The sequence below is a fragment of the Cariama cristata genome, unplaced genomic scaffold (genome assembly GCF_000690535.1).
Source record: "Cariama cristata isolate BGI_N322 unplaced genomic scaffold, ASM69053v1 scaffold12152, whole genome shotgun sequence".
Classification (NCBI taxonomy): domain Eukaryota; kingdom Metazoa; phylum Chordata; class Aves; order Cariamiformes; family Cariamidae; genus Cariama; species Cariama cristata.
The window spans coordinates 1-19538 of record NW_009603296.1 but is presented as its reverse complement, the minus strand read 5'-3'; the positions used below and the strand labels follow the sequence as shown (position 1 = coordinate 19538).

General features: G+C 42.2%; 2 protein-coding genes across 2 annotated transcripts in view; one reads left to right on the top strand and one right to left on the bottom strand.

Annotated features, from left to right (window-relative positions):
• LOC104157695 (catenin alpha-1-like) overlaps positions 1–7596 on the bottom strand; it is a gene marked incomplete at its 3' end in the record, with an annotated part of 32292 nt that extends 24696 nt beyond the window's left edge. Inside the window, exons 1-2 of the mRNA XM_009695128.1 lie at positions 7525–7596; positions 6576–6728 (exon numbers count right to left, since the gene is read on the bottom strand). Coding sequence (XP_009693430.1) covers positions 6576–6728; positions 7525–7557 — 186 coding nt within the window. The remainder of the gene's footprint in view (positions 1–6575; positions 6729–7524) is intronic.
• An 8191-nt stretch (positions 7597–15787) lies between these two features.
• LRRTM2 (leucine rich repeat transmembrane neuronal 2) lies at positions 15788–18289 on the top strand. The gene is made up of 2 exons (XM_009695127.1): positions 15788–16210; positions 16548–18289. The coding sequence occupies exons 1-2, from the start codon at positions 16207–16209 to the stop codon at positions 18092–18094; spliced, it is 1551 nt and encodes a 516-aa protein (XP_009693429.1). The 5' UTR covers positions 15788–16206; the 3' UTR covers positions 18095–18289.
• The last annotated feature ends 1249 nt before the right edge of the window (positions 18290–19538 follow it).

Here is a 19538-nt window from a genome sequence, read left to right as displayed (position 1 = left end):
TAAAGGCTTCCAACTTGGTGCCTATTATTAGCTGTTTAAACCAGTTTTTGGTGATTCAGACAACTGTTCACGGCAAGTTTAACGGTAATAAGTACATTATGCTCTTGAAGAAGGCGACAAAATAATAAGAGGAATGAGCTCTACACAGACTTCAGGCAACTCCTTGATGACACTACATGACTAATATTTCAATATTGCTAATGACTAAGATGATGAAAATCCAGACACACATCGAGGCTTTTAGTTATATATCAAGAGTTAAAACATTTATGCCACATCTATAAAAGCTGTGCCCAAAAAGCTACTTAAAAATGCTGTTGGAATTAAGATTCAGGTATCGGGAAAATAAAATAGGCCAGAACTCTATTGCTTTGCCTCTGAAGACATCATGTCAACAGCACCTACACTCAAGAGTGCTTATACTTCCTGGCTTCTTTTACAGGTTTCCTCTTCCCCAAATGCTTTTATCTGTTTCCAAAGGAAAAAGGAACAGAGTAAGCACAGAGCTGTTTCTAGCAGGGTAAAAGGACATTAGTGTAGTTTTCCAAACCTTAACCTCATTCACCTTCAGCTTCTACACCCTTCACATCTCCCTTGGCCCAAGTGTTTAAAGAGCAAGCCCCACACTCTCAACAATCATCCAACATAATGACTGCCCCTATGGAAAAGGTATGGCAGAAATGCCCCTCCTCCATGTAGCAGCAGCTAACCGGGATGATTTTCAAATAGAAGAATGTCTCCAAACAGCCCGATCGCTGTCCAGATATGCGAGGTTTCAAATTCATCGTCAATCACTTCATCTCTCCCATCAGTTTCACTGTCAGATTACTGATTACCTTGCTTCTCCCACGCGTACTCACAATGAAATCTGGATAGAAAGATTACCCCCAAGTCTCTTATTCCTCTTCCAACACGATTTTTAATCTCTGCCAGCATTCTACAGACCCTTTCATACATAATTTGGTGTAGCATTAGAAGATTGGTCTCTAAAGATAACCTTACAAGAACAAAAGTTATCCTATTACAAGGTCACTTGCCTTTACTTATGTATGATGTATTAAATTTGTATATACAGTTTTGTTGGAAAATGGAAGAATTTTTTTCTGCTGAGGCTTTCCTACTTTACTGATTACGAACATAAGGAAAGCATGTTCTACGAGTAGAATTTAATTTATTTATGAATTAGTTGACTAATAAAATGAACTTACAAGGAAAGCGCATCGGGTCTTGAAGAGTGTCAGACTTTAGAGGGCACATTAAAGTTATACTGGTCATTTACTGAAGACATTTGTTTTAAATTGCTGCCAAGCTTATCTGTAGACAAATTACAGAAAACGTGCTTGCTCTTTGGCAGAGACATTTTGCTCTCCATGTTAAAATGGGAAATTAGTCTTGAGTTGGACTAACACTGCCTCTCTTCTCCAGGCCATAGCACAAGGACATTTCCCTTGTAATACACAATTACCTTAAAAATAAAAGGCAAACTAGTTCGCAGATTTTTTCCCCTGTAAATTAGCTTATTGAACAGGAAAAATAAGTGCTCAGATACCATGGTGATGACTAATAATGACCCTAGCCTGGAAAATGCCAGGTTTCAAGAGATTAATACATCCAAAGTTCAGAAAAACATTCCAAATCAATATTTGATTTGGGTGTCAAGTGCTATGCACTTTTCATCCAAGATACATCATCTCAGTACCAATACATACCTTTGATGGCAAGCATAAAGAAAGAATATTTAAAGAACGAGCAAAGCCAGTCCACTCCCACCTCCAAAGATGCTAGTTTTAAACTTTGTATATACTCTGGAAATCAGGAAACAGACACAAGGGATAATATTGCGAGACCAGATTTATTTCTAGATCTGCTGGATACTCCCATTCCATGCTTCGTTTTTAATAGCTGTATAAGATGCACAAACACTAAGTGCACACCTTTATCACAAAGGTAACTAGCTATGCCCAGGTAAGTTCTCTCTCATAAACAGAGGATAGGCATGCCTCAGTTTTTCAAAACCTTTGCTGTGTCTGCAGTTCAAAAGCTAGCTATTATTTTAAACCCAAGTTATGTTTACCCACTTCAGATTTTTTAAAAGCCATTCACATGTAAAAAAAAAAACTGCAGCTGTTAAGACTCCCTGAAGAATATACAGGCTGTAAGTATGGGCAAATCAGGATAAATCGCAATAAAAACAGTGCAAGTGTGCAAGGCTTTGGGCTTTCGGAGAGTGGTATTTTTAGACTGAGGTCTGAAGAATTACTCTAGGACATCAGGCCAGACAGTTAGGGCAACAGAAGGGGAAAATGTCAGTGTGAGAGGCTACAGATAGCTTCTGGAGTTCTAAGTGCCCAAATGTGATTCCTTCCAAGCAAATAAATTTGCAGTCTGCATCTGTTCATGGGTTTTCACTGAAGATGAGAAAATCATCTCTCCATATGCAAGATACAACCCAGTGCATTAAAAAAAGGCACAGAGCAGTCTTTTCAGATAAATTAAAGCAATTAGAAAAAAATTGATGCTTATGAAACATCATTGAGAGCTTTTGCCTCTGTGGTCTTACCAAAGTCTCTCTGAGAAAGAGACTTCAAAATAAAATCTAAGTTGAAAAAAACATTTGATGCAGGGGTATGGGGTTTCAGAATAAGATAGGATTATTTGCTGGGTTTAAGGAATTACAAACTCTCCCTTTCCAAAATACTCTTCAGCCAGTAAAGAGCTACTGAAGGTAGGTCTCTGTCCTTGCCTACCTTTTAATTATCTAATTTCTTAAGGTCTGAAAAACTTTTCCATTAAAACTACACAGTATAAAACGGTGACAAATTGACAACCCAATTTTTTTTTTTTTCTAAAGCATTCAACAATGTAGCAAAAGTTTCTTCTTAACATTTATGGCTTTTTCACTTTTCAGAGAATAGCCAGAAGTGTCACTGCAGTGACTACCAGGAGCAGTACAAAGGCAACTTGCACACAAGCATGCTTCAAAGACTGGGATGAACAAAAAGTCAGTGTGGTGCTAAGTGGCATCACTAAAAATGAGCACCAAGTTGCAGGACAGCCTAGTTTCTTCTAGGGAGGAACATTAAATCTAAGGATGTCAATGCCAAGCTGTCTGTCTTTCCTCAAGAGCAAAGTTACAGGTCAGAGAGTCAAGGCTACTTTACCCAGCATCGTAAAATACTATTGGCACGCAAGTACTTTACAATCCGTAAATCTGGAAGACTTTCATAGTTCACAAGTGAATTTAACTTTTTCTTACACTAGTTCCCGAAATACTGTCTCTTCTGTTATTCTTGTGTGCTGCATTTAAATTGGCTTCTCATCTCCTGAATTAAACTCCTCCAACAAAATTCAGGCAGAGTGCTAGCTAGTTAACTGATTGTTAGTACAGAGCAATTTTGAAAGCTCTCTTTGAAACCTATTATTCAAGTAAGACAAGTCTCATTTTACTATTTTACCATTACTCAGTTTTCAAAAGCAGGATAAGGGGGTTAGTATTTTACTACATGAGAAACAAAGCAGATGGAAGCCCTTTGGGGCAGGGCTTTGGTATGGTTTCTCTAGAAAATACAGACCCAGCAGGCAAATCAGACTTTTGTGGTTATTGCAACTTTTGGTCAAATTGGCTGCCTGGACTTTAGGAACCACAAAGCAGACACAGTGTTGTGCTGTCAGGAAGGGAACGTTTCAAAATAAAATTACCCAAATCACGTGCTTGCATCTCTTACAGTTACTTGGAGGGCCCACAAACACCTCTGCACTGCAGGAGCAAGAACTCCCTATGCTAATCCAGGGCAGAACTAGCACTGCCACTCCTCCCATCTAGTCAACACCTGCAACAGCTTAGTGTCCAAAAGAATAAAAGATTATTTCTGTATCTATCTCTCTCACAGTCCCCTCTAGAGGCTTGTTCGGCAGGAGAGCAGCACCGACTCCGTCAGGTCACAGGACAGAGGGGTGCTAAAATCCAAGATGTAAAACCTCTCCCTAATTCAGATGGGGATCTTCCCAGTCACCTAGTGCAGTGTAGGTCTCTTGCGTGCGTTTCTTCCCATCCCTTAGCATTAAAGGAAAGGACACGTTCTCTTCTACAGCTAAACCACAGAGGCCTGTCAGTCACAGCATGATACACAACACAGCGTCATTCTGCACTGCAGCTGTTTTGTCATATTTGATGTCTTGAGTCACTCAGCCGCATTTCTAAGGGTAGTTACGATAACCTCCCCAGCACACTTATCTTCCACTGAAAACAGGTGGAAGCAATCACTTCTCATCTCACCAAGTGGTACATCTTCTGTTCTACTCTTACACAATCTTATTGTTTCTCTGGATACCTGCAGTCAGGCTTTCTGCCCAAGAGCAGAATCATATGGGAACTTGCAAACATACTTCTCCATTCTGGCAAAGGCACACTGAGACATTGTAGGTGCAACCCACCCCAATCTGTCTTCCTTCCCTGTAAATTTGACATAGCATAGAACTCCGCAGTGGCTCTCTATCCCCTCAAGACAAGGGATCTGCAGGAGTACTATTCCCCTTCTGTCAAAGCTAAGCGTATGTATTAATCCATCCACATTCATGGAAGAGGTTTATAAGCCATCTAGATCATGCTACTCTATAGCTACAGTTACATTTTAGACAGCAAAAGCAATAAGCAAGCCTTCAAAAAGTTGTTGCAGCAGCATATCATTTTAGCAGAACCCTCTGATGCCAGTCAGAAATATTGCTGAATGCATATTTTCAGGGGAATAGTCTTTCTTGAAAAAGACTGTTTGGCTGAATAGAGGTTCTGTAAAACTCATTCGCAGCTTGGCATTTTGCACACAAGGTCAGGTCAGTAAAAACCACTCTTACATGCCGGTGAGGACAGCCACCCATTGCTTTTCAGACAGCACATGTGTTCTGAGGGAGCAGGGAGTAAGGGCTCACCTAGTAAAGGCAGGAGAGAAGCTCGCGGATGGAGCAGCGCAATTACTCCTTTGTAATTACGCCGATAAACTCCGTGTATGGACACCACGCATCCACTGAAGAGGTGGCAGAACTATGGCAGAATAGGCATTGCTACTGTTAAGCCAGTCAACTTCTCCTGTAAACAAGCCCGAAAAATAATTTTCTAGATAAATTAGGCTTGCGACATGAAGAAGGGAGGCTTCAGACAAAACTCGCTTCGAGGTGCTCCCACCACTGCACGTGGAACAGCTCTATCCTGCTGCCAAGGCAGGGCACAGCAGCACTGCCTTCTGCCCGCTGTTTTGTCAAACAACATTAGTTATTTAAAATTTAGAGTAACTTTGAAACTCTATGAAGATGGCATTTTACACTGAAATGCAGCAGGCCAAAAGTGAAGAACAGACACCTTCAAAGAATTAAAGAGTTTTCATTGCTTACACAGCAACTCTGAAGAGCTGGATTAGCCTGATGCACCCCAGACTATGGGGGAGTTGCTCCCCTCATTCAGAGTTCCTAAGGCTTTAAAAAAAAGTGGGAAAAATATATTAAGCAAGAGTTAGAAACTACTTCTACTGAGATTCAGTAAGTCTTATTCTTGAGTAACTTAAAGTCTGTCAAGTTGTGTGAAAGCATTCCTGATGAGCCTGGGGGACACGTGGACTCAATTATCAAATGCAGTGATACTAAGAGAGCAAAAATGCCCGACCCAGTACCCGACTGTTCCCAGGTAGCTGCTGAGGTCAAGCACACGAGCCAGCTGATGCCTCAAAGCACACCAAAGTGCACAGGACGAGCCTTTGAAGTTTACTCCTAGTGACATGTTTCTTCAACAATGCCTATAGATGTTTGATCCTTGCCATTTAGCATCAACAGGCACAAATCTCTTACGTGAAAACAACGGGAAGAGGACAAGGCTACCGAGATACATCCATGAATACAGGGTAGGAACTAATGTCGCTCTTTGTAAATGCACTACCTGTCAGAAAACTGTTACCTTTAACAGTAGACTAATGACCTTTAATGTATTTCAGTTAAGACAGGTCTGTCGCATTTAAGCTGATCTAACCACAGATTAGCTTTAGTCTTCAATAACACCAGTTTGAGAGTCTTTGGATTTTTATCAGAAAAAGGTGGCAGGGATCAGTTTTATTGTTATTGCAAGTTTTTTTGTTTGTCCGTTGTTTGCTCTTTACGCACACACAAGCAGGTTTTCATTCTAAAAGTCTTCACATAAAAGGGCCTGTTATATTCAGTGGTATTTTACTGAAAAGAAAAAACCTCCAGCCTTCAAGCAACAGGTCAAATTGTACACCAGGACAGTCTCACCACAGTCTCCTTACTCTGTTTCACCATCTCTGATTAACAAATCAAGTAAAGGTAACAGCATAATATACTCACATTGTATAATATCTAAAACTACATGGGCTATGTAACAGCAGATGCTGCTTTTTTATAAGCTTACATTTTTAATTATTTAAATATTAAATTGAATTTAAATTCATTAAAATTTAAAAAGCAAATTTATTACAGAATTTGCTGTTTGTTTCAACAGAACTGAAAAATGTGTTTTGCTGAGCCTTGCCTTAATTTAACTAGTGATAATTGAATTTTAATGTGTACCATCTTACCTCAATCAATTTGTTGGCATGTTCACGGAAAACCTGGGCATACTCTTTAACTTCTTTTTCATTCCCATTCTTGGCAGCTTCAATCAATACTAAAAGCGGAACATTTGTTTCCAGAAAAGAGTCTGATACATGGTCCATAACAGCTTTGCGGAGCTAAAATAAAATAAAAGAATGAGTTATTTTTCAGTAGTGTTCCACTGCTGTTTTCCTTTTACTGTATTAATACGTAAAGCTTAAAGTACTTTTGTCGTTGATCCTTTTTCCTTTGTGTGACCAAGGCTTTCCCTGCAGTAAGTCTCGTCTATACACTTTTTGCTTCAATTTAAATTGAATCTCCTTAAAAAATTGGATTAGTTATATAAGTGCAAGTCACCAGTTTGGCCACAAATATTGATTTAGCAGCTCATATTGGTTTTGTCTGAGTAAATTTGCTGCTTTCCCTCAGCTGCTTAAACAACATACTGATTTAACTTTTTCATTTTTCTGCTAGAATAAAAACATTTTTCAACAAACTTGATCCATATTCACATTTACTTGAAAAGGGGAATACATTGCTCTAAAAACTAAATGGACAAAAGACTGATGTTACATAAATACAGTTCTCAAAGAAAATAGGCTCTCTGAGATGAATACCATCAGAATTATAAAATATACCCGATTATGTTCAAAAACCATAAAATGGAAGGGTTTCTTTTTAAAATCTCTCTTGCCACAAGGACGATTAAGAATCCAACATCTTTATTATATAGTTAAACAGGGATTATACTTCCACCCCATGCTTCCCTGCAAACCAGGCACTGGAAGCTTCTAGCTTTTAATTCACTAAATACAAGCAGGTAAGCCCACTGCTCACTAGAAACAAACCAACAGATAAAATATTTCCAAGAACGCAAACACGCAGAAATGCATTCATTTGTCTCAACAAGTATCAACTTCATATATTCATTACCTGTCTACGCAAGTCTCTGGTCTTTTTGGTCATTTTATCAATCGCAGAGTTCAGTGCATCACTTCTTTCTTTGCGTCCAGCCTGAAAAACAAGAGACAAAGCGGTAATCGGGTATTCAGCGTCTCAAAGTAAAACCAGTATTATTCATTTCAAAAAAAAAAAAAAGCTGACAGTGTGCTTAAGTGATTATGCACACTAGAAGTAAAGTTTCCACTTCCCTGCTAAAGCACTCTGCTCCTGGCTGGTTTGTACAGTAACATCTGACATCTTAAGATTTTGCCTTTAACACTCTTCAGGATTTTTTCAAAAGAAAAGGATGGTGTCATAAATCTAGACATCTTTTTGCTCCTGATCAGCCAGAGACCACATTCAACCTCCAAGTTTCAAGATTTCTCTTTTCTGCCAGCTCTGCCAACCACCCCGCAGCTGGCACTGCATCAAGCCCAGGATGGCCCTGCTTCAACCCTCGATCTTCTGCAGCCTCAGCTGTCGAGATCGCCCAAGGCCAGTAGATTCCAGGCCAACACCTCACACCCTGCCTTCAACCTGCAGGTATGAGCACCACTCAAGTCGTCCACACAGCTGCCTGTCCAATGCAGCACTGCTCCCTTACACACCCCTTCATACCCAGCTATCACAGAAGACTGCTCTCAAGCAGTCACTCAAAACTCAAAAATCAATTATCTTAAAGGTAAAATCCTCATAGAACATTTGTCAGGTATGAAACGCAACATTTCAAGTAAGTATCCAGGGGCACTTGCTGAGAGCTGGATTTCCCCAAGGTTCGATACAGCAAGTTTCGCATTAGCCCTGTTGTTAAAGAGAGGGCAAGGGACTGAGAGGCAGTGGCAGCTTCTCTCTTTTTAAGCAGACACTGGGTCAAAAATATCCCAATTTGTATCAAATTGGGAGTGTTAGATACAACAATGGTGGTAGTCTGCTTTTGCTAGGAGGTTTTTTTCTATATAATATAGTTTATATTAGAGTTTTGAAACACATTTTACACAACCACAATCCAATTTCTGAAGTTCTAAGCCACGATCAATATAATTATCCTGTTGAGAAGAAAAACCATTTAGCAGCACTAAAACGAGGGTATGCCAGCTATCAATTCTCCAGGTGACAAGCTGGTTTGAAATACCTGGACAAGCAGCCTTGAATCTAAAACATGGAGCCCGCTCTACAGCAGGAAAAAAAATTAAACAAAATCAGGGAGGAAAAAATTAGGATGTTGTAATGTCATTATAGTTTAATGAATTATTGAAGATTTGTCACCTCCCTGATCAAGTAATTCGATTCTCATCACAAAAGGTAACTGAAAAGCAACTGAAATTAAAACCAGGAGCTTGTTCTGACTATGCCACAGCCTTCGGCAGACATGGCGTTGGCCTGTTCTTCACTCCACATTCCAAAATCAAAGCTGAAGTCTCTAAATAAAGTGAAGATTAATGTTAGGTATGCTTTGAACAGTTTGCTGTCCCCACACTTGGTGGATATGAAAACCGAAACGCAATTAGGCTAGAAAGTCCCTATTCAGCTTGCACTGAATGCGGTCACTGCGTCCCAAGCCGCAGCTCCAGGTGCGCTGGTGGCGGTGGGTGCCGCCTGTACCCCGCGGTGGGCAATGGGCAATTCACCCGAAAATCTGCAACCTGCCAACTGGCACCGCACAAACTAAAAGCCCGCTCGGAGACATAAACCTGCAATTGCAGCTGCTTGCTCTTTCTAATGCTTTCATGCCAGTTTACCTATTGCAACGTGACCATTTTACTGAACCCATGGCACCTCCCCGTACACACGGGAGTTTTTTTCCAGGAATATCTTTGGATCTAAGATAAGTACTCATCTATTATGTAGAAAGCCAAACATTCAGCTGTTCCAAGAAGCGCCATTTTACGTCTCCCTGGTGCCCCTACATTACCATTTTAATACGAAGCAGGAGCACGCTTTTGAAGCGAGTCCACCCATCGCTTCCACTTTGCTGTCCCTGGCTTCACAGCCCAGAACAGTCTCGGTGCACAAGGAACAGATGCCTTTCGGATGAGAGGAAAAGCAAGAGATGGCTTCCACTAAAGGACATTTCAGTTCATGAGACCAGACCGCAGCCAGTCCTACGTAAAATGCCCTGAAAAGCATGCAATGCACACATTAGAGTCTAAGCAGCACCGATTTCATACTGTTGATCCATTCCTATTAAGCTACACCATGTATTAGCACAGAAAGAGCTCTATAATCTAAACCCATTGGATTTTAGCAAGGCAGCTCCAGTTTACTTCCACCTTGTTGGCATTCAGAGATTTTGATACAGAAACTCATCAAAAGTATTAACAGAATTTCCTTCTGAAGGTTGCAACATGAAATGCCTTGCTAATTTAGCTGCGGTAATTTAACAGTTTAGCACATACAGCTACTAACCCAGGTCCTTCGTTAGGGCTGGTGCAGCAACAGGACAAAGACAATGGATGCCTGCATCTCTGTGACTACGGAGACCCTGTTGTCATTAACATCTTCAATCATCACAGCCAATTCTAACCAAGGCCCTAGCTCGGAGACAAGTATGTAAAGTTTCACCCATCTGAAGTTTCTTAAACTTTTCTTGCAGAAAATGAAACATAAAACATTACCTGAGGGACCAATTACACCCCGTTAGGTACAAGTGGAGGCAGCTAGTGGGACAACAGTCGCTGGAGCACGCGAAGAGCCATACAGACTGTGGTTGCACGAACCCTCCGGAGCACATAAAAACATTGGAGATCATCCTTGACCAGAGCAGTCACTTTGTCCAGGCTCCTGCACACCCCATGAATTTTACCCATTGGTGCCACCCTACAGCTCAACAAGTCCTGTTCGAGCTAGTCTGTCTGTCTCTCTCAAGTAATAGTGTCTTAAAGGTTCCAAGTAACAGTTTACCACCTCCAGGTAACTTGTTCCAGTAACCAGGTAACCTTCCTATTAAAAAACTGGTCCTTGTTTTCAGTCTACTTTCACTGAGAAGCCAACTAAGGACCCAGCAGCACAACACATCCCAGCTATCAGCTTCTCTTATCCATGGGATTAGGAGGACTCACAATAGCGAAGCCTGAATATTCAGATTGCTAATAGGATTTTTAGATATTCAGCACAAAACTCTGCCAAGGGAACCACAAGTTCTGCAGTCCGTAAGCAGCTAACAGATTCAGAAGATGTAACAGGGTCATGTTGACCATATCAGTCATTTTGCAGTACAATACCACAGCTCTGTCCAGTATCACCACAGTGCAAGTTTACTTTACATTAAATCAGATCTTTATCAATGAAGCTAGAATTGGTGTTAAAAATTGCTCATTTCCCCCACTCCTCCATAATCTCTGCTCTTCCACCACCATTGCTACCCTGCTTGGAAAGCAATACAAGCAGTCACTGTCGCATCCTTGCTGTTCCAGCTCACAGAGCTATCCCTACTAGGGTTTCCTTTAATGGCTTAAAATAAAGAAAGGGGATTTGTGTACAGGAAGGCAAGTAGAGTCACCATCCCTGTCACAAAACATTCCCTTTGTAGGCCTGCCATCCGAATTAAAACAAACAAAAAACCAACCTGAATCAACTTTTTCCTACAGCTACCAATGTTAAAATCTAACCTCAACTGACTTACGAAGGTAACAGAGCACGGCAGTGACAGTGCAGGGATGCCGTCTTAAAGGCAGCAGGATCAGCAGCGCGGGTATTACAATGAGTTACTCACAAAGCCACTTTTTTAGAGCTAAATATCAAAAACTGTCATTTTTAATCCCAATGCTTCATCATCAATTTAGGTTAAGCTAAGACCACAGGGCTATGGAGAGAAACTGTGCCTCCTGCCCAGCACCAGCCCTCACAGTGCATCCACCCCTGCAGAGCCCAGCATCCCTCCTCCCCAAATCAGTACCCAGAAGTGATCCAGATGTGCCACTGCTGTGCGACCGAGAGTCACCGCTGCCCCACCTGCTGCCCATGACACAATTACATAAAAAAAAAGATAGTTTGCAGAGAGGTTCCTGCTTCAGGTAATCTGTGAATTGTGTTCTGAGTTGTTTGTACAACAGGCAGCATCGTGGTTAATGATGGTGATTTAATAAGTGAAACACGAGCGTTTGGCATACCTTCCTCTGGGCAGGCAGTTGTACGTCACTGCACCACTGCCGAGCCGTGCTTCGTGGGGAAGAAGGAGATTTAGTGCTTGGATTCAGTTTGTCACATGCTTCATTTTTGCCTTGACACCTAGTCTAATTGCATGTCTACAAATGATAACCATCCATCCCCCCCCATTACCATGATATTAGAGCTGCAAACAAATTCCAGATATAATAGTGCTGATTCAAGACCAGGAAGGGTAAGCAGCAAAGTATGACATCCATGAATTTCAGCAGTGTTTTCATACCCGAGGTCTGCTGGTTGAGGAAGCAGGACTATACACCAGCTTGCAGGAAGGAGGATCCCACAGCAAGGCCACAGCTCAGCAATGCCCAGGGGTTGCACAGCATCACTTAGGGTTCAGCAAGAACTCGATCAGAATAAAGATGCCTGCTCTACCCCTCCTGTGCAGCTTGCCTCGCCGTGCCATGCTGCTCCCACCCCGACGTCCCTCCCCACTGCCCAGTTGCAGCCACAGCAGCCCCATGCTCCCCTCAGCACCCACAGAGAGGGAACAGCTGAGCTCCTGCACTCATCCTAGTACAAAGAGGAATTAAAACGTGCAACCAAGTGCCAGGTTGCAGAGAGCTGCCAGACGGGGAGGTGACAGTCACAGCACACATGTGTCCTTCACTCTCAGGAAGACAACGACACTCAACCTATGGTGTCCTGTCCCATCCCTCCCATCGCCCTCACCCAAAGGACCTCTGCAGCTAGCCTGAAGAGCTGGATACGTTACTGATGAGGCATCACCGTGGACGTGCTTTTTTCTCGTGTGTCTACTTCTCGCGGCTCACTGCTAACCCAGCTCCACGGTAGCACATCCAAGTGCACGGTAATGCTACAGCCACACGTCTGTGCTCGTCTTCTTTGCCTTACAGCCTGACTGACACAGCAAAAAAGCAGCAAATACTCCTGTGATCCCCAACGTGCTAATGTCCAGCAAAAATGAAAGCAATCGTTTCTTCAGGTAGAACGGCAAGCCGTCTGTTTGCATGGTACCGCAGACACGGCTGCAAATCCTGGGTGCCCCAGCCTCGCCTGCAACTCCAGGGCTTGCCATCCTCCAAGCCCACAGCACAAGAAAGTCACGCAGTCCACATCTACATCAAGTAAAATTAGCTTATTTGTTGTTCTTAATACACTAGGAAGGCTTCCACAAGATGTCAGCCTAACTAAATGACAACGTTAGCCTCAGGGTGCAATTCTACTTTTCCAGCGCGTGCGTTTAGCAGCAAAATCAGTTCTGCTGCTGCTCGAGGAGTGGGGTAAGGGAGAAGCTCCCCAAAAGGGTTATTTGGTCCTAGCAAGCTTATTGCTGAGGCAGACGTGCCATTTTCCCCTCTCCGTGCTGCACGTGACAATTCAGGCTGTTACTTCGAAGCGCCTGTTCTGGCAGAAGTCCCCAGATGGCATTCATACATGGCTTTCCTCGGCATGCGAGCGAGTTTTCAGTCTCGGGAGAAACACAACTGCCTGAGTTCTGCAGGTAGTTGGGGTTTATTCCCAGCCTATTACACCTTGACATCCAAGGCAGCTCCTGAGGAACAACGTGAATATTATGGCAGAGTTCCAAACTTCAGAGAATCAGACGCACTTTTTCGCTAATATCTGTTATTTCATGACAAGTGCACATAAAAACATGTATTGCTAAGAAAAACGCCCATAAAGTTCGCGTTAACAGTTTCCCAAACAGGAAACTCATTGGCAAGGTGCTAAATAGCCCTTGTTTGGTCATGAGCCAAAGAATGGAGAGCTTTAGAAAGGAAGCAACTTACCGTATTTGAACGTTAACTCTTAATTCTGTGCCAAATTACACAATCTTAATGTGGGAGGAACCTACCAACAGATACTGATGCAAAAAAGCAAAACGTTTCCAACAGATACCTAATTTCAGCCTTCTGGTAACAGCAAAAGGAGGTAGCACAGGAGAGGAGTAATATTTGACCTTATAGCTGTTGTCATTTTATTAATTACACCCTTTGGAATGTTGTTTAAATGTTATGTTACCCTATTTAAGTGTTATTAAAACTCAAATCAGCACTTAAAATCAGGATTTTGCACCAGATGAGCTGCTACGGGAAGCACAACCACAGGTACTTCAGCGCAGTACATCCATCGGACAGCTGGCAACCAACAGCTATAGGGCTGGATTTCAGCTTCTGTACTTTTCATACAGTGAACATTTAAACGGAAACTCTTTAAATAGGTTTATGTCATTTCTTTGCATGTATGTATTTCACTCTAGGGCAAACGTGAAAACATTTACTATGGCAGAGCAATTTAAGAAGTTTATCATTAGTTACTTTCCTGATGGGTTGGAGTAGGGTTTTTGGTTTGCTTCGTTTTTTTGGGTAGATTTGAGGTTTTCTTTTTGTTTGGTTGGTTTTAAAAAGTTCACCTTCTTCTTCCTTTTACTTTCCACTTGGCATTTCCCTTCAGTCTGCTCTGGATGGGACAGCCCACCACAGAAAGGAGCACCGCAGTCAGTATTACAACTATGCTACCGGACATCAAAGGGAGAAGCAGGCAGTTTAAATTAAAGTACCTTTAAGGAACCAAAGTTTATTAGCAAAGTTTAACGGTCACTTTATTTTAAAATCTTCTTTTGACACAATTCATCATCTTCCTCTATTAGCATGGGAAGTTTGTTATTCGCATCCCATATTTTGAGGTCATAAGCAATAACTCGCTGCTACAGAGCAAATATTTTCAAGTGCCTTCTACTACGTTATTGCTTTATATCTCAAAGTGAAAATAAAAAAAGCTTAGCCAAGTTGCTTGGAGCGGGAAGCTAACAGCCCCCTGTCTCATCTGCATCAAGTCAAGGCCAGAGCAGCTGCTCTGAAGGCTTTCCTGCACATGCAGGCAAAAATTCTAAAACCCTAAAAAGATTTCAATCAAGTCTGTTCATTTACCTGTTCCTTTACCATTTATCCTCATAAACCAGCTGTCCCAGAGGAAAGTTTGCTCCAGATAAAGGGTAATGAACTTTTAAAGCAAGCATCCATGACAGCACATTTGCCTCCTCCACTCTGCGTGTGCACGCTCCGGCCAGAGCCCGGCTCTGCTCTAACATCACAGACAGCTTTGCAGGGTCACCGTTTCTGCAAACGCAAATTTCTGCCGCTGTAAAACATCGGGGATAGCTGTTACGGACCTACCCCGCAGTGAGGTGCTAATGGAAGTAATGTCTCCCTTTTACAGGGGGATGTGACACCAGGATGGAATCAGCGACCACGGGGAAGCCCTCAAACCGGTCTGAGCCCCGATGGTAAATGCCAGCCTCACGACTTCTTCTCCTGTGCTCCAGTCCCCAGGAAAAAGCAAGTACAAAAGCCACCATTTAGGCATGGGCGGGGGGGAAAAGATTTTTCTGGTTTCAAAGCAAGTACAAAAGCCACCATTTAGGCAGGGGCGGGGGGGAAGAGATTTTTCTGGTTTTATAACAGTATACTGTCAAGCAGGATTCCAATTAAATTTTTCCTGTGCCTCAATGCAAACTTTGTTTTCTCCAGAAATTTCTCACCGCTCAAAATGTTTGCTCCTGTCCTTAGCTCCTGGGCTGCGTGCTGTACTTTCTGACACACCACCTTCATCTAAACGACCGTTCTCTCCCTTTACCACTTTTGCAGGGACCACAGTCGCACACAGTTACACATAGCTTTAATCTGCCAAATCCCTCTCACCTCCGCCAAAAGCTGGTGTTAACCAGCATCCTCTATTCAAACTGCGCACACTTTGCATCTAAAAGTTCCTTTTATGCAGCGATATTTAACAGAAAACTGGCAGCAGCTAGCACGAAGGCACTTCCAACCGCAGCTCTGCGCTGCTTTTAACGCCAGCTGAATACAGCCAGCACAGATGCAGGAGGGGGGGAGCGGGGTGGTGCAAGTCTTTCCTACTCCTTCTATGGTGGGGGCGAAGGACTCCTACCCATTGATTTTATTTTTTTAATTTTTTTGCCCCCCTCCTCCCTCTATCAGTGGTCTTTAACACAATCACAGTATGCACCACAATGCTTTAAAACAGCAAAGCTTCTGGAAAACCCAAACAAAAGGAACGTCACCAGGTGACGTCAGCCTATATACAGCCCTGTGTGGTCGCAGCGCATAAGCAAATCCATTCTTGTACCGCTTCCCTGAAAAGCTTTTCAGTAAATGCACTCATGCTACTACAGGAGCTTCTCTCAGCAATAAGCCACCCATCTGCCATCAACAAGTTAGGACGAAAGGAAGCCACAGCTGCGGAAAAAGAAAACGTGAGCTTCAATTAAACAGCTGAGCAGCCACAGAGGATGAAAACTTGTATTAAGCGTTGATTTAAAAATTGCAGACCTGTCAGAGGAGATCAAGCCAGTGATTTCAAAAGGAATATTCCAAGAGAGCATCGTGGATTCAGTTTTGCACTAATATCAAAGGACACTAAGCCCAGTAAATTATTCAAAGGCTATCTTACATTAGAGCCTTTTACAGACTCACCGCGTTGAGTCTAAAACTACGACTGAATGCAACCTCCAATGTACTCAAAAGAATGGGTAAGTTCCTGCATTTCTATATACCTTGTATAACGAATGATCGGCTATGCTTTAAAGGAGCAGTTAGGTGCTAAAGCAAATTTTTCTGCACTGAACCTTATGAAAAAAAAATGTTTTCCGATTGTGACACTGTAATCCTCCGTACTAGAGATAAAGACTCATCCTAAGTGTAATATCCAAGTATTCTGTGTTTCGTAGTAAGTTGTTTCTTGCATTTAGAATTAGCTTGTCGGAAATGCATGGCAATGTTATCTGCAGTGAAATCTTCCATCGTGATGTTCAAAGTGTACTGATAAGGCTATCCTATCTTGTTGTTTTCCTAAATTATATTCTGCAGGCTTACATTTCAAGTGGCCATTAGGGGCTCGTATGCTGGCAGCACTATATGCAATGAGTATGGTTTTAAAAATGCTGCCTGCCTTGGGCATGGCTTGTCCACCAAAATGTCGCTGTGAGAAGCTGCTCTTTTACTGTGACTCTCAGGGGTTTCACTCAGTGCCAAACACCACTGAAAAGGGCTCGCTAGGTTTGTCACTGAGGCACAATTATATTTCTGAACTTGAAAGGGATCAATTTGCAAGCTTCAGTCAACTTACTTGGCTTCACTTAGATCATAATCAAATTGCAACAGTCAGAGAAGATTCTTTTCAAGGACTGTATAAACTTAAGGAATTAGTCTTAAGTTCCAACAAAATCTTTCATTTGCCAAACACAACTTTTAGCCAGCTGCTTAACCTGCAGAATTTGGACCTCTCTTTTAATCAGTTATCCTCTCTGCACCCCGAGCTCTTCTACGGCCTTCGCAAGCTACAGACCTTGCACTTGCGATCCAACTCCCTGCGGACCATCCCGGTCCGCCTGTTCTGGGACTGTCGTAGCCTGGAGTTCCTGGATCTGAGCACAAACCGCTTGCGAAGTTTGGCTCGCAACGGATTTGCGGGATTAATCAAGCTGAGGGAGCTTCACCTAGAGCACAACCAGCTGACAAAGATTAATTTTGCTCACTTCCTCCGGCTGAGCAGCCTGCACACGCTCTTCTTGCAGTGGAACAAAATTAGCAACTTGACATGTGGGATGGAGTGGACCTGGGGCACCTTAGAAAAGCTCGATTTGACTGGAAACGAAATCAAAGCCATCGACCTAACCGTCTTTGAAACTATGCCTAACCTTAAAACCCTCCTAATGGATAACAACAAGCTCACCACTCTGGATTCCAAGATCCTAAGTTCGCTGACATCCCTCACCACCGTGGGCCTCTCCGGCAATCTGTGGGAATGCAGCCCAAAGATCTGCGCCTTGGCCACATGGTTGAGTGGCTTCCAAGGTCGGTGGGAGCACTCCATCCTCTGCCATAGCCCCGACCACACCCAGGGAGAGGATATTCTGGATGCCGTGTATGGTTTTCAGCTTTGCTGGAATTTATCAACTGTTGTCACGCCCGTGGCTACGACGTACGCAGCTCCGACTACCGAGTACACGAAAAGAATAAGCTCTTCTCATTTCCATATGGGAGACAAAGAGATTCCAACTACAGCAGGCATGGTCGTTACCACCGAAGAACATTTCCCCGAGCCAAACAATGCCATCTTCACTCAGAGGGTAATTACGGGAACAATGGCTTTATTGTTTTCTTTCTTTTTTATCATTTTTATAGTGTTCATCTCCAGGAAGTGCTGCCCTCCCACATTGAGAAGAATTAGGCAGTGCTCAATGATTCAAAACCACAGGCAGCTCCGATCCCAAACGCGGCTGCATATGGCAAATATGTCAGACCAAGGACCCTATAATGAATACGAACCCACCCACGAAGGACCCTTCATCATCATTAATGGCTACGGACAGTGCAAGTGTCAGCAGCTGCCGTATAAAGAATGTGAAGTATAGTACCTACATGCCATCAAAAATTCAATCAGATAAGTAACCTATTTCAAAATTGAAGGGGACCTACATCAGATTCTAATTTTTACAAATGTTGACATAACGCCTAGTTTTTCCAAGCTACTTAATGGAAACATTGTTTATGGAGTGGTGCAGTATTTTTAAGTTTTTTAAAAATAAATCCATAATATTTTCAGTGTTAAAGAAGCAATGATTACATTAAACTTGCACTCCTAATGTTTAAAAGTCTAAAAAGATGCTCACCTCAAACTATGTAAAATGTTTCATGTTCTGTAACTATATGACTGTGTGTAAACATCTATACCCCAAGTCTCCATATTCTACTTTTTCTAATAATGAAAACAGTCCTGAGGGGAAGGATACTGGCTATCTGTACAGAGATCTGCGGGGGGACATACGCTCCATTTGTTCCACTGCAGCTGTAGGATCCCAAACACTCCAGCTGGCTCCCTTCACTTTAAAGGCAGCCGTGGAGGAAGATTTTCCTCCTCTGATAATTTCACTCCAGTAAAAAAAGAGGAGGGGAAATTAAAAAAAAAGTAACAAAGGTCCAGGTGGGGATTTAAGTGCATCGGGGACTGGTGGATTTATTTTAAATACAGTTTTCCTATCTGCATTCATAGTTTGGCTTGCTTAAACGGACCTTGCTCAAGCTCACAACGGATACAGAAAGGTTTTCACGCGGTCACAAATTAGCAGGACGATCACAAATTAGCAGGAGGACTCTCCAGGCGCTTACAAAGTGGCAGCGTAGCATATTTAGGAAGGCTTAGCACGACAGGATCAATTCTAAATATTAAGTGCATTCAATTCTTATCAGCTCTCTGGTTTGACTTGATGATGCTTTTCATGAATTCAGGCTAATTACTTATGACTACAAACAAACGGCATTTCAACGCCTTTTCATGTGTAAATACCCTTAATGCAAGTTTTTCTTAATTAAAAGTAAATATCAAGTGTGAGGTTAAGCAGAAGAGAGAAGGAAGGAAGAAGCCTCTCTTTGTCCCCCCGCTACCCCCCCCAGCTGAGGCTTCCTCTCGCCTGGAAGCTATTTTCATGCACTAACTCCACTGGTTTCTCTGGAGACAGAATTGGCTCCTGTAATATAAGCTCTCATTTGTCCTCCTCTTCCAAAATTCAAGGTAAATACCAGTTTAAACAAAAAAAAACAAAAAACAAACATACCTTCTGATAAGTTAGAATAATATAATTAGTTTATAGAATAGTTCACTGAAAAAATGTTTCTGTTTCTTACTCGATATGGGACAGAATCTAAACTAGTATACCGCTTAAAAAAAATCATATATAAATATATATACACACACGCACCTCATTCTTAAGGAGTAATTCAATTTCTTTAGCCAGAAGTACCATATTGCTATTTATACTATATTATGAAATTATATGTAAATATTTGCAGATCTATGCA